The 12079-nt window shown below is 50.4% G+C and overlaps 1 protein-coding gene across 2 annotated transcripts in view; it reads right to left on the reverse strand.

Moving 5' to 3' along the window:
- The window catches only part of EYA2 (EYA transcriptional coactivator and phosphatase 2), a 266192-nt gene that overhangs the window by 156791 nt on the left and 97322 nt on the right, over positions 1–12079 (reverse strand). The window contains exons 3-4 of one of the 2 annotated variants that reach the window (XM_043553792.1): positions 11529–11574; positions 7832–7974 (exon numbers count right to left, since the gene is read on the reverse strand). In XM_043553792.1, the coding sequence (XP_043409727.1) occupies positions 7832–7974; positions 11529–11574 (189 nt within the window). The remainder of the gene's footprint in view (positions 1–7831; positions 7975–11528; positions 11575–12079) is intronic. The other variant, XM_043553793.1, reaches the window with a different exon arrangement.

A 12079-nucleotide genomic window follows, 5' to 3' on the forward strand; every position in this document is an offset into this window, starting at 1 on the left:
GGGCTGATGGCTCGGAGCCTGGAGCCTGTTTCCGATTCTGTGTCTCCCTCTCTCTCTGCCCCTTCCCCGTTCATGCTCTGTCTCTCTCTGTCCCAAAAATAAAAAAAACGTTGAAAAAAAAAAAAGTAGGAAAGGGAAAGGCAGGTCAAGAGGGACCCATATTGGGGCGCCTGGGTGGCTCAGTTGGTTAAGCATCTGACTTCGGCTCAGGTCATGATCTCGCAGTTGGTGGGTTCGAGCCCCGCATTGGGCTCTGTGCAACAGCTCCGAGCCTGGAGCCCGCTTCGGATTCTGTGTCTCCCTCTCTCTCTGCCCCTCCCCTGCTCATGCTCTGTCTCTCTCTGTCTCAAAAATAAATAAAAACATAAAAAAATTTTTTTAAAACAAGAGGGACCCATGTTTTGTATATGCCTCATGCTTCCTGCCTGGCTCTGAGGGTAGTGAGTTTTCAACCCCTACTCTACAGAGTAGGGTCATGTGTGGTTAATGTCCATCAAGATTTGGGGTGAGTGTTAAATGAACCATCCTTCCTCTGTAAAGATGCCCATGCCACTTAATCCTAAAACACACTCTCCACTCTTCTTGTGGGAGGAACCTGCTTCTCCAAAGGCCACAGTTACAAATGTGTCGTTTGCTTCAGCCACAGTCTGACATGCTTCCCCAGAGCACAGGCACCGATTCCATGAGCAGCTGGCTGGAGAAGGGACTGTACTGAGGCTAGCGGCTTGATCCACCATCAGGAGCCCACAGATTGTATTTTTATTGAAAATGTAATAAACTCTGCTTATCTCTGTCTACCTAACAGGTGTGAAACAGTATCTCCACGCTGTTTATGTTTACATCTCTTTACCTTTTTTAAGCTTATTTACTTATTTTTGAGACAGAGCGAGCGAGAGAGAGAGAGCATAAGCAGGGGACGGGGCAGACAGAGAGAGAGAGAATCCCAAGAGAGGGAATCTGTGCTGTCTGTGCATAGCCCAACGCGGGGCTCGATCTCATGAACTGTGAGATCATGACCTCAGCTGAAACCAAGAGTCGGACCCTTAACTGACTGAGCCACCCTGGCGTCCCTTTTTATATCTCTTTAAAGGATATTTCTTTTTTTTTTTTTAATTTTTTTTTTTCAACGCTTATTTATTTTTGGGACAGAGAGAGACAGAGCATGAACGGGGAAGGGGCAGAGAGAGAGGGAGACACAGAATCGGAAACAGGCTCCAGGCTCCGAGCCATCAGCCCAGAGCCCGACGCGGGGCTCGAACTCACGGACCGCGAGATCGTGACCTGGCTGAAGTTGGACGCTTAACCGACTGCGCCACCCAGGCGCCCCTAAAGGATATTTCTAGTTCTGGCTCCAGTTTTGTAATGGCAGTTCCTTCTTTTTCACCCATTCGGTCTCGCGAATGAAGACAATGCTTCCAAAACATGGAGGAGCATAGGAAAAGAGAAGCGTCCCTGCTTTCTACCCCCAGGAAGCCCTCCCCAGCACGGAGGATGGTCCACTGTTCTGAGCAACACACAAGATATCAAAGGGTTCTAGAAGACAGACATGGGGAGTCTATTATATGCTCAGAGTACTGAGTTCTTTCTCCTGGTTCCTGAATTCCCCATGTCACCCACCATCAGATGCCAACACGTTCACTTCCTGTTGGGGAAGACTTCTGCTTCTTTAAGAGTCTGAGATATTCTAGGGTAGACTGGAAAACACGACCAGGTTCTCTTGTCAAGAGGCAGAGTCCATTTTTGTACTTCTAGAGTCTCCACTGGCCTTGTAACTTGTTTCCACTGATAGAAGTGGCTGAGTGATGGGAGTTCTGGAGACTAGCTGTCAAGTGCCTTTGAAGCTCCTACCTCTGCCCTCCTCTTTTTTTTTTTTTAAAGTCCATTTATTTTGAGAGAGAGAGAGAGCACGAGTGGAGGAGAGGCAGAGAGAGAGAGAGAGAGAGAGGGAGAGAGAGGGAGAGAGAATCCCAAGCAGGTTCCGTGCAGTCAGCATGAGCCCAATGTGGGGCTTGATCTCACAAACCCTGAGATCATGACCTGAGCCTAAATCAAGAGAGGGATGCTTAACTGATTGAGCCACTCTTGCGCCCCAACTCTGCCCTCCTGGAAACCTGACACCAGCACGCTGTGAGCAAGCACAGGATTAAAGGGCAGGTGGAGGGAGCCATGCCAGCCGACCTGCCAGCCAAGTGCAGCTTCATGAGAGACCCCAGGGAGACCAGGAGAGAGTCTACCCAGCCAATCCACAGAAGCACCAGAAATAGTTTACCAGTGTTGTTTTAAGTGATTAAGTTTGGGGTATAAGAGATAAATGACGGACCCCTGGGTGGCTCAGTTGGTGAAGTGTCTGACTCGATTTTGGCTCAGGTCATGATCTCGTGGTTGTGAGATCGAGCCCTGCGTCAGGCTCCGTGCTGGGTGTGGAGCCTGCGAAGATTCTCTCTCAATCTCTGTCTCCCTCTCTCTCTCCCTCCCCTTCCCCTCTGCCCCTCCCCCCTCAAAAAAATACAAAAATAGACACATGAGTTGTGGCACAACCAAATAATGGAATATGGAATATTACACAGAGTGAAAATGAATGAACTATAGCCACAGGCACAAACAGGGATAAATTTCGTAAGACATAAGGGTGGGTAGAAAAAGCAAGTGTCAAAAGAATAGAGACTAAAAGAAACAACGTATATAAAGTTGTAAAACACGCAAAACAATACTCTACATAGGCCCATGGGCCAAATGGGACTTGATGCCTGTTTTTTGCAAATGGAAGTTTTATGGGAACACAGACACATCCATTCGTTTATGGAGGATGGCTTCTTCGGCATTATAATGGAAGAGCTGCGTGACTGTGAAAGACTGTAGGGCCTGCAAAGCTGAAAATATTTACTATCAGGCTCTTCCCAGAAAAACTTTGCTGACCCCCTAGTCTACATAAAGAAATGCAGAGGGATGACAAACAGCAACTCCAGGCATGTGGGTGTCTCTGAGAAGAAAGGGAGATGACCTTTCATGCTTTTTTATTTCTTACGTTGGATTCCGGCTCGTGGTATCTGTAGGGTTCGTCTTCATGCTTTTACCGATGTCTTAAATGTTGCGCAACAAATCGAGGAAAAACCTATTCAATACCGCTCACCTTCTTCCCTCTAGCTTGCTCAAATGTGTCACTTCCTTGAAGCTATTTGCACAAAAGTAAATAATGCTGTTTGCCAAGGAGCACTGAGAAAGCTTCCTAACAAGATTCAACAAGGTTTGTCCAGACAATGAGCAAACACTGCTTGCTCAGGCACAGGCACAGGTGAAGGAAAATGGCTTTTCATCCTACCTGTCACTGTTCAGTGACATGAACATTCCAGGTGTGTGTGGCAGCCTGGCAAGACCCTGCTGTCTTGGTTGAGTATGTCCCTTGGGCCAGCCCTGTGAGCTGATCCCTTCGCAGAGATCAGGGGTTGGCCAATCACGGCCTGTGGACCAAGTCTGGCCTACTTCCTGTCTGTGTAAATAAAGCTTTATTGGAACACGGAGACACCTGTTAGTTTCCATATCGTCCGGCTGCCTTCACACTACGGTGGCGGAGCTGAATGGCTGCGACAGGGACTCTAGGGTCCGCAGAGCCAGAAGGACCATCTGGACCTTTGCAGACAACGGTGGCCGACCTCTGACACAGACAGCCTCGTCTACCTTCACAGTAATGGCGAGGAGACGAGCAGCGCCCCCGCTGCGCGAAGGAGGAAACTGAAGGGGCTTGTCCAGTGTGTCAGGACCAGCGTGTGGCGGGGGGTGGGGGGGTGGGGGGGGTGAGCCCAGGACATATGCTTGTACAACCTGCCACGTTGTGTCTGGACACAGGGCCGGTTTTCTCTTTTATGCCGAAAAATAATACGGCTTCGGTTTCCCTGGCTGTCAGCCAGGTGGGGTAGCTTAGGCGGGAGTATATCACAAGCCTTCTGGCACAGGAGGGACAGAGGGTTGGAAACAATGCCCACGCCTGTGGGCCGAGGACCGTCACAGGCACTAGAGCTCAGGGATGAAGAGACTGGACTCCAGGGCCAGGCTACTTTGGGTCTAATGCCACCGACCAGCTGGGGGACCCTGAGCTGGTTCTTTACCCCCAAGGACACAGAACATTGAGGACTGAGGCGACGGCAGCTCAGCGACGGTGACTATTCCCAACGCCTGGCCTGTTGCCCCAACAGGACCCACCACTCCTACCCCTAGAATCACCCCCTGTCTATTCAGTCGATGCACTGCCCTGCCCCGGGCCACCACCGTCACCCCGCACTCCTCCTCAGTCTCTGACCAGCCTGCCTGCTGCCTTCTTCCTTCCCTCCAATCCAAGCTCCCCACGGCGGCCGACGCGATCTTGGAAAAAAACCCAGACTGTAGCGTTTAGCCCTCTGCTTATAAACCTGCCAACAAGTTCCCGTTTCGCTCGGAATAAAACCCCGAATCCTTCCCAGGCCTCGCGGGCTCTGCCCGCCTCACCCACCTCATCCCTCACTGTGCTGTGGCTATTGGGCTCCTGGGACTCTCCAAATTCCTCCCATCTCGGGGCCTTCTGACTTCCGACGGGCGGCCCCCCTGCCTGGAGGCTGCCTCAGTTCTTAGGATGCTGAACCAGCTCTTTGTCTAAAAGGCCTCCCCGAAGCTGGAGCCTAGATGAAGCCTTCCTCCCGTTCTCCCTCACGACCGACTTCTCTTCCTCGTATCACAGAGCACAGTTCGAAACGCGAAGATTTGTAAATCTTAAAATGTTTTTCTCCCTTTAGGCCAGGAGGTGCAAACTCAAACGTCTTTGGGGGACAGGCAGATAATTCAAGAGAGCCACGTGGGCTGGGTGGGGAGCATGACAAATTTAGGCTAACGGGCACAGCCTTACTCAGAGTCACCTATTCCTGACACAAAAAAGAATGTGGGTTCAGTGCTGCCGGATCATCTCTCTCCCTCTCTCTCTCTCTTTTGAAAGACATTAGAAATATATATATATTTTTTTAATTTTAGAGAACAAGTGTGAGGGGGGCACAGGGGTAGAGGTGGAGAGAATCTTTAAATTAAAAAAATTGTTTTAAAGTTTATTCTTGAAAGAGAGAGAGAGAGAGACAAAGCACGAGCAGGGGAGGGGCAGAAAGAGAGGGAGACACAGAGTTCGAAGCAGGCTTCAGGCTCTAAGCTATCAGCACACAGCCCGATGTGTATCTCGAACTCCCAAGCTGTGAGATCATGACCTGAGCCGAAGTCAGATGCTTAACCGACTGAGCCACCCAGGCACCCCAGAAATATAAATTTTTACATGAGCACTTCGCATTTTAAAATTGGAAATTAATTTATTTTTTGTAAATGTTTATTTTTTTTAATGTTTATTTACTTTTGAGGGAGAGAGAGCATGCACGCATGTGCGTGGGAGAATGTGCATGTGCGTGGGGGACGGGTAGAGAGAGAGAGAGGGAGAGAGAACCCCAAGCAAGGTACATTTGGCACAGATCCAGACATGGGGCTCAATCTCACGAGCATGAGATCATGACCTGAGCTGAAATCAAGTTAGACACTTCACCAACTGAGCCACCTAGGTGCTCCTAAACGTAGCAATTTTTTAAATGTTAAGCATGTTTTATAGGTTAAAAGAGATACCCACATTACCCACTGGCCTTTACTTTTCAGCCTCTGTTGCAGACTGTAAGCTCCACAGAGGGCCCATTCTGCTTTGTTGGCCTCTGTGTGCCTAGCACACGACCCAATGCTGAGTGAAAGAATTAATGAATGAATGAACACAAGAACAGAGCAGAAGTAGAGAGGGAGAAAAGGAAGGGAAAAAAAGGAAAGACTCAGTCTCTGCACTCGAGCCACACCATCGAGTTGGGAAGATGAGATGATACATTCATTTAACAGATGACGAAACCGAGGCCTGGGAAGGTCAGAGGCAGCTGGGCCCAGAAGCCAGGTCTCCTGACTACCTTTCCACTAGGCGTCTGTGGTTTCTACCTGTCCCTTCCTCCTCCGGGGACTACCTTGCCCTACATTCAGTTCGGTTCTCTTGGATGAGCTTGACCTGACTCGTGGTTCCATGGGTGGATATGTGGCCAAATGTGGCCATCCAGAGCATTCTATCTTCTCTGCCCCAGTGTCTCTGCCCCAGTGACTGGGAGTCCAGTCAGAGGAATCCCTGGGATGGTACAGGAAGTCCTGGACGAGAGAAGCTCTCTTTTGGGGGGAGGTACAGCTTGGAACTGCTAGGGCTCTCTTTGACACCACAGTGGGAAAGTCTCAGAATGAAGGTTAACCTTCCAAAGGAAAGCAGAGAGACTGATTCTTCCTATCATCACTTGAGTACCTGGATTTAGCCCTGCCTGAAGCTCATACCCTAAGATCGTTCAGCTATGGTTTGCAGTCAACACCCTTATTTCCTTAAGCTAATTAGCACTGGACTTTTGTCATTTGCTACCAAAAGAGATTTGGGTTGATACATCAGTTAAGAGGGGAAGGACTAGCATGAATATAAGCCATAGGCAGTGTGATAGTTAATTTTATGTGTCACCCTCACTGGGCCACAAGTTGCCCAGACAGTTGGTTAAACATTATCTTGGGTATGTCTATGTGAGAGTGTCTCTGAAGGAGACTAACATTTGAATCTGTAGACTGAATAAGCAGATTGCCCTCCCTAATGTGGGTGGGCCTCACCTAATCAAGTGAAGACCTGAATAGAACAAAAAGGCTAACTAAGTAAGAGGTGACTCCTTCTATCTGAGTGTTTGACCTGGCACATCAGTCTTTTCCTGTCTTCAGACTGGAGCTGAAAAGTCAGCCCTTCTTGGGTCTTGGGCCCGCCTACTTTTAGACCAGAATTTATACCATTACCCCTCCTTTTCTCTGGCCTTTGGACTCAAATTGGAATGACACCATGGGCTCTCTTGGGTCTCCAGCTTGCCAACCTCAGATCTTGTAACTTCCCAGCCTCCATAATTGGGGGAGCCAGTTCCTATCCTCTCTCTCTCTCTCTCTCTCTCTCTGTCTCAATATATAGATATAGATACAGATATAGATATCTCCCTCCCATTGGTTCTGCCTCTCTGGAGAACCCTGACCCGTACAGATGGGGGCAGGTGAGCAGTGGTTGCTGGGCCAGGTTCACGGACTCTTTGGTTTGTAGCAATAAGGTTCTGACAGTCACGGTCTGTAGGTCTGTTTTTTTGCCTTCCCGGCATCCGCTTACTTTCCTTCGCGAGAACCATCTCTCCCTCAGATACAATCCACACACTTCAGCCTCCTCATCTCTCTCAGGTTCACCTTCTTGACTAGCTTGAAGCATTGTCACGTGACCCAATTTGGGCCAACGAGGGCTGCTAGGGATCCCGGTGGGGCCGCGGGGAAAGATGGGCTCTCTTTCCACTGGCGGTGCTGAGCTAAAAGGATGCCAACCCGGAGGGACGGGCACCATTTTGCTGCCACATGGGAAAAACCCGTGTGGGATTAAAGCCAACGCAGAGGAAAACATCCGAATCTGGAGCGAGCTGTGGTACACCTGACCTCCCCTGAGCACCCGGGTCCGGCCGTACTTGAAGTTAGCTCTATCTCTAGATTTCGCCGTATGAGAGTCATTACATTTCCATTTTTCCTAACCTGGCTTGGGTTAAGTTTCTTACTCTTGCAAGCAAAAGAGGCCTTGATAGAATCTGTCAAGCTAGCACCATATTTAAATGTGTCTGTCCGTTCCCTCTATTCCCATTCCAAAACGAGGCCGGCTGCATTTATCATTTTGCGTTTAACGGAGGCAGCAGGACAGGAGAAAGACCACAACGTTGGGGACCCCAGGGGGAAAGCGAGGGCTTGGTCTGGTACTCACTGTAAGAAGGGATTCCATAGGCTTGTGCCGGAGGTGGGTAAGTGGTATAAGGGGCAGCTGGCTGGACCCCTGCACTGTACTGTGTCTGGCCGTAGGCTGCCATGGCCGTGGGAGGCTGGCTGTGCAGGACACGTGGACAAGATCTGCGTGGAAAAAGAGAAGATTACATCCCCGAAGCCAGACTACCATCACCGCTACCGTTTTCCTTTGGGTATTTAACTCCTTCCAGGGCAGAGACAACTTAGGTGTTCATCAAATCCCATTTCATTTTCCTCTTCCTGGGCACCAGGAAGGTTTTATTTCCTGCCTGCCTTGCAGTCAGAGTCGGCCACGCGACTGGATTCTGCCCCGTAGAATGTATGAGCCATGCCCAGGTCTGGCCAATAAAACCATCCCCTGCGACCCTCCTGCCTGCCCTCTCTCCTCTGTTGGCAGCAAGTGTCAGGGTTGAGACGTCAGAGCTACGGTACGGATATCTCCTGGATCCTGAGTCAGCGTGTAGAGGAGAGATGCCCCGGAGAGTTTCACCGAATCCGCACGGAACTTTGAGTAAGAAACAAGCCTTTGTTGTGTGAAGTCACTGGGTCCACGCCACTGACTACTGCAGCACAGCCTATCTGTCCTATCCTCTCTGTCCTAACTTAGACACCATCTCAGTTGACTGCAGCTGGGACAGGGCTGTCAATCAAGATGCCCTGCTCTTAGCCAAGGGGTGGGCTCGTGACGGAATTCACCCAATCAGATCCTGTCCTGGGAATTTAAATCTTGGGCTGAATAGTTCATTCCAGCAGCTACACTCTGAGGAGCCTGACTTTTCGTTCCTTCCTATTGCTTGGATCCCAGAAGCTGTCCTTTTCTTGGTGTTTCTTTTTTCTTTCTTTTTTTTTTTTTTTTAATTTTTTTTTCAACGTTTTTATTTATTTTTGGGACAGAGAGAGACAGAGCATGAACGGGGGAGGGGCAGAGAGAGAGAGGGAGACACAGAATCGGAAACAGGCTCCAGGCTCTGAGCCATCAGCCCAGAGCCCGACGCGGGGCTCGAACTCACGGACCGCGAGATCGTGACCTGGCTGAAGTCGGACGCTCAACCGACTGTGCCACCCAGGCGCCCCTCTTGGTGTTTCTTAAGGCCTGATTATTCTATTCTCACAGGGAGCTGCTCCAGATTTTCTGGATAGGTCCTTTTGGGCTAACATCAGCTGGAGTCCATATTCCGTTACATGCAGCCCAAGAACACAAGTGGATTCTGCACTCCATGGTGAGGAACAGGTTCCATGAAGGCCTGGGATTTAAAGGGCCACTTACTAGGACATCTGTAATATAACGAATGAGTGCCTCCCAATCACTGTGCTCTTACCACAGGCTCGACATGTGTCACACAGGCCCGATAACGTGCATTATATCTCATCAGGTGCTCACATCAACTCTCTGGGGTGGGGGGGGGGGTTCTTGCAACTCCCATTTTCAAGAAGAGGAAACCAAAGCCCCGAGACCTGAGGTCACAGCTAGAAAGTGGGGGATCTAGAATTTCAACTCGGGAATCTGACTCCAGGGTTCACAATTACAACCACAAAACTGCATCTCTTCTCACTTAGAGACTGAGATTGGCCCAGCCCTGCAGGCAGTGATAAGTCACATCAAGGCGGGGGGGTGGTTATTCTAGCAGAAGGGGACAAGATGGTGGCCCAGGGGCCATGCACAGTCCATGGATCCCTGAGTATAATTTCTTTGGCTCGTGCAGTTATTTATGTTTTTAATCTGAATTCATTGCCAATAGTTTCAAACCAGGAGGCTTCTCTTTTCCCGTCTCCCCTCCTCCCCTCCCACCCCCAACACCTACAAAGCCTAGGTCTGCACTCCTGTGTGGCTTTACCAACCAATTTGAGTAATGGCCACATCTTGAACCACCACACTCTGTCTATAACAGCCCCCACCGGGTCTACCTCCTTTAGTGATAAAAACAGCTAAAAATCCTTGTGCCCGTTATGTGCCAGGCACCTTCCTAATTCCTTTATGTACACTGGCTCATTTAAACCTCATACAACTACAACGACCCTGGAGGTAGTTACGATCCTTATCCTACAGATAAGAAACAGAGGCAGAGAGAGAACTAACATACGAGGATTGCACAGCTGATGCAGCCTTTGAACCCGGTTCCAGAGGCTGCACCCTTAACCACTTCACTGGGCCAGTCTCTTTCTTCAGCTCACACACGGGGACACTAGGGCCTCCTGCACCCGACATCCTGTACCTACCTGCTCTAACCAGCCTGCTTGCCAGTAGATGTTAATGAGATCCCCAACTCTGGACTGGATTCCATTTTGGTTACATCATTTTATTTATTTAAAAAAAATTTTTTTTTTTGAAATGTTACTAGAGAGAAAGAGAGAGAGAGAGAGCAAGAAGGGAAGGGGCAGAGAGACAGAGACAGAATCTGAAGCAGGCTCCAGGCTCTGAGCTGTGAGCTGTCCGCACAGGGCCCAACGCGGGGCTCGAACTCATGAACCGTGAGCTCATGACCTGAACCGAACTCGGATTCTTAACTGACTGAGCCACTCAGGTACCCCTGGTTACATCACGTTAGTTAAAATCTCTTCCTTTCCCGAATTCCTTCTATGTAAGAAGCCTCACAGCAGGTGTGAGATGGGTACAAAGGTTTATGGAATTACAAAAAGATGTTCTCCTGCCTTCCTTTCCTTTTGACTTCTACGCTGATAAAGGGTTGGGGAACTCGTTCCAAAGTGCGTGAGGAACTCACTGGACTTGGAGACGCCAGAACCAGTCCTGGAGGGCGTCTCAGCTGCCAACATTCTCTCTGTCTGTCGCGCCTGAGCATGAGTCCCGACAGTCGGGACTCAGGGCTGAGCATAGAACCTTATCTGAACCTGCTCCCAAGTTACACCTGTCCTTCGATCTAGAAGGTGGAAATTCCAGGCGATCAACTCTGGCTTCCCATCAGAACCGCTTTCTCCCTTGCAGATTAATCTGGGGCTACGGTGAAAACCTAGAGAAAGAGGAGTGGACGGCTGAGAAAGTGTGTTCCTTCCAAACGGCTTCTCCAGTGTTGTCAAGGGAGGTGCGTGTCGGCATATGGGGGAGCTGACCCTCTAGGCCGAGAGCACCTTGACCACCGAGGGCTCTCCGGAAGCCGTGGCCATCAGGGAGCTCGCTCTGCCCTTCGCACACCTCTCGTGCAACACTGATGCTGCCCGTCCACCTGAGGGGGTCTCTGCTTTTCTGGCCTGTCTCCTCCACTCGCCGGGCAGAGGAGGGAAGTCAAGAGGGGGGCAGGGACAGCAGGAAAGGGAGGGAAGGCAGGGACAGAGTAGAGGAGGGAGAGTGAAAAGGAGGGAGAAGAAAGGAAGGAGGAAGGGGAGGGAAAGGAAAGGAAGGACGGACAAAAAGAACAAAGAGAAGAAGGGAGGAAGTAAGAGCCAACACTCGACACTCGGCTCCAGGCTTCATTCTAAGGCCTTTTAACATGTTCTAACTCATTTCAAGGGGGCGGGCGTCGTGACGGTCTCCCCCTTTTCCAGATGGGGAGACCGAGGCCTGGGGGGTGGAGTCATGTGCTCCGGGTGGCTCAGCTGGTTAGTGCTGGTGCTGGGATTCCTCTCTGGGGATTCAGGCCCCAGAGCCTCAGCCCCGCAAGGAGGGGAAAGGTAGGGAGGCAGAGGAGGCGGGCAAGGGTGCTCACCTTGCGAAGAGCGGAGACACGCTCGGAGGGGCCGATGCGGTGACGCCTGGAGGGAAAAGAAAAATTGGAAAGGCTTTAGCTGTCGGAGTGATGATCCACTAAAGCTGTGACTTTAGCTGCTCACCTGAGTGGCAAGAACCTTGGAGAATTGCTGCTAGGGACTTGCTCAACCACAAAAGCTCATTCGAGGCACAACGTTTTAGCGTTTCCTCCTCAAAACCCCTCTCTGGGCGAGTTTCATCTCCGGATACTAACTGAAGGACCACACGTAAAGAGTCTATAACATCTTGAAACATCGGGGTAGAACCCTCCCCCTTACCCAGTGCGCGGATGGGGACACCGAGGCCAAAGGGACACAAAGAACACGCTTGAGCTAGGCCCCATAACTAGACAGCAGCACAAACTGGGACCTGGACCAGGTTTCCTGACTCCCAGGCTGCTGCCATTTCCACTCCTGGATGGAGAACTACCCCGTTCCCTGCCTCAACGGCACAGCCCCGAGAACCCATGAATGGCAGATACCAGTTGGCTTTGATTGGCCAACATCCATT

This window comes from Prionailurus bengalensis, chromosome A3 (genome assembly GCF_016509475.1).
Source record: "Prionailurus bengalensis isolate Pbe53 chromosome A3, Fcat_Pben_1.1_paternal_pri, whole genome shotgun sequence".
NCBI lineage: Eukaryota > Metazoa > Chordata > Mammalia > Carnivora > Felidae > Prionailurus > Prionailurus bengalensis.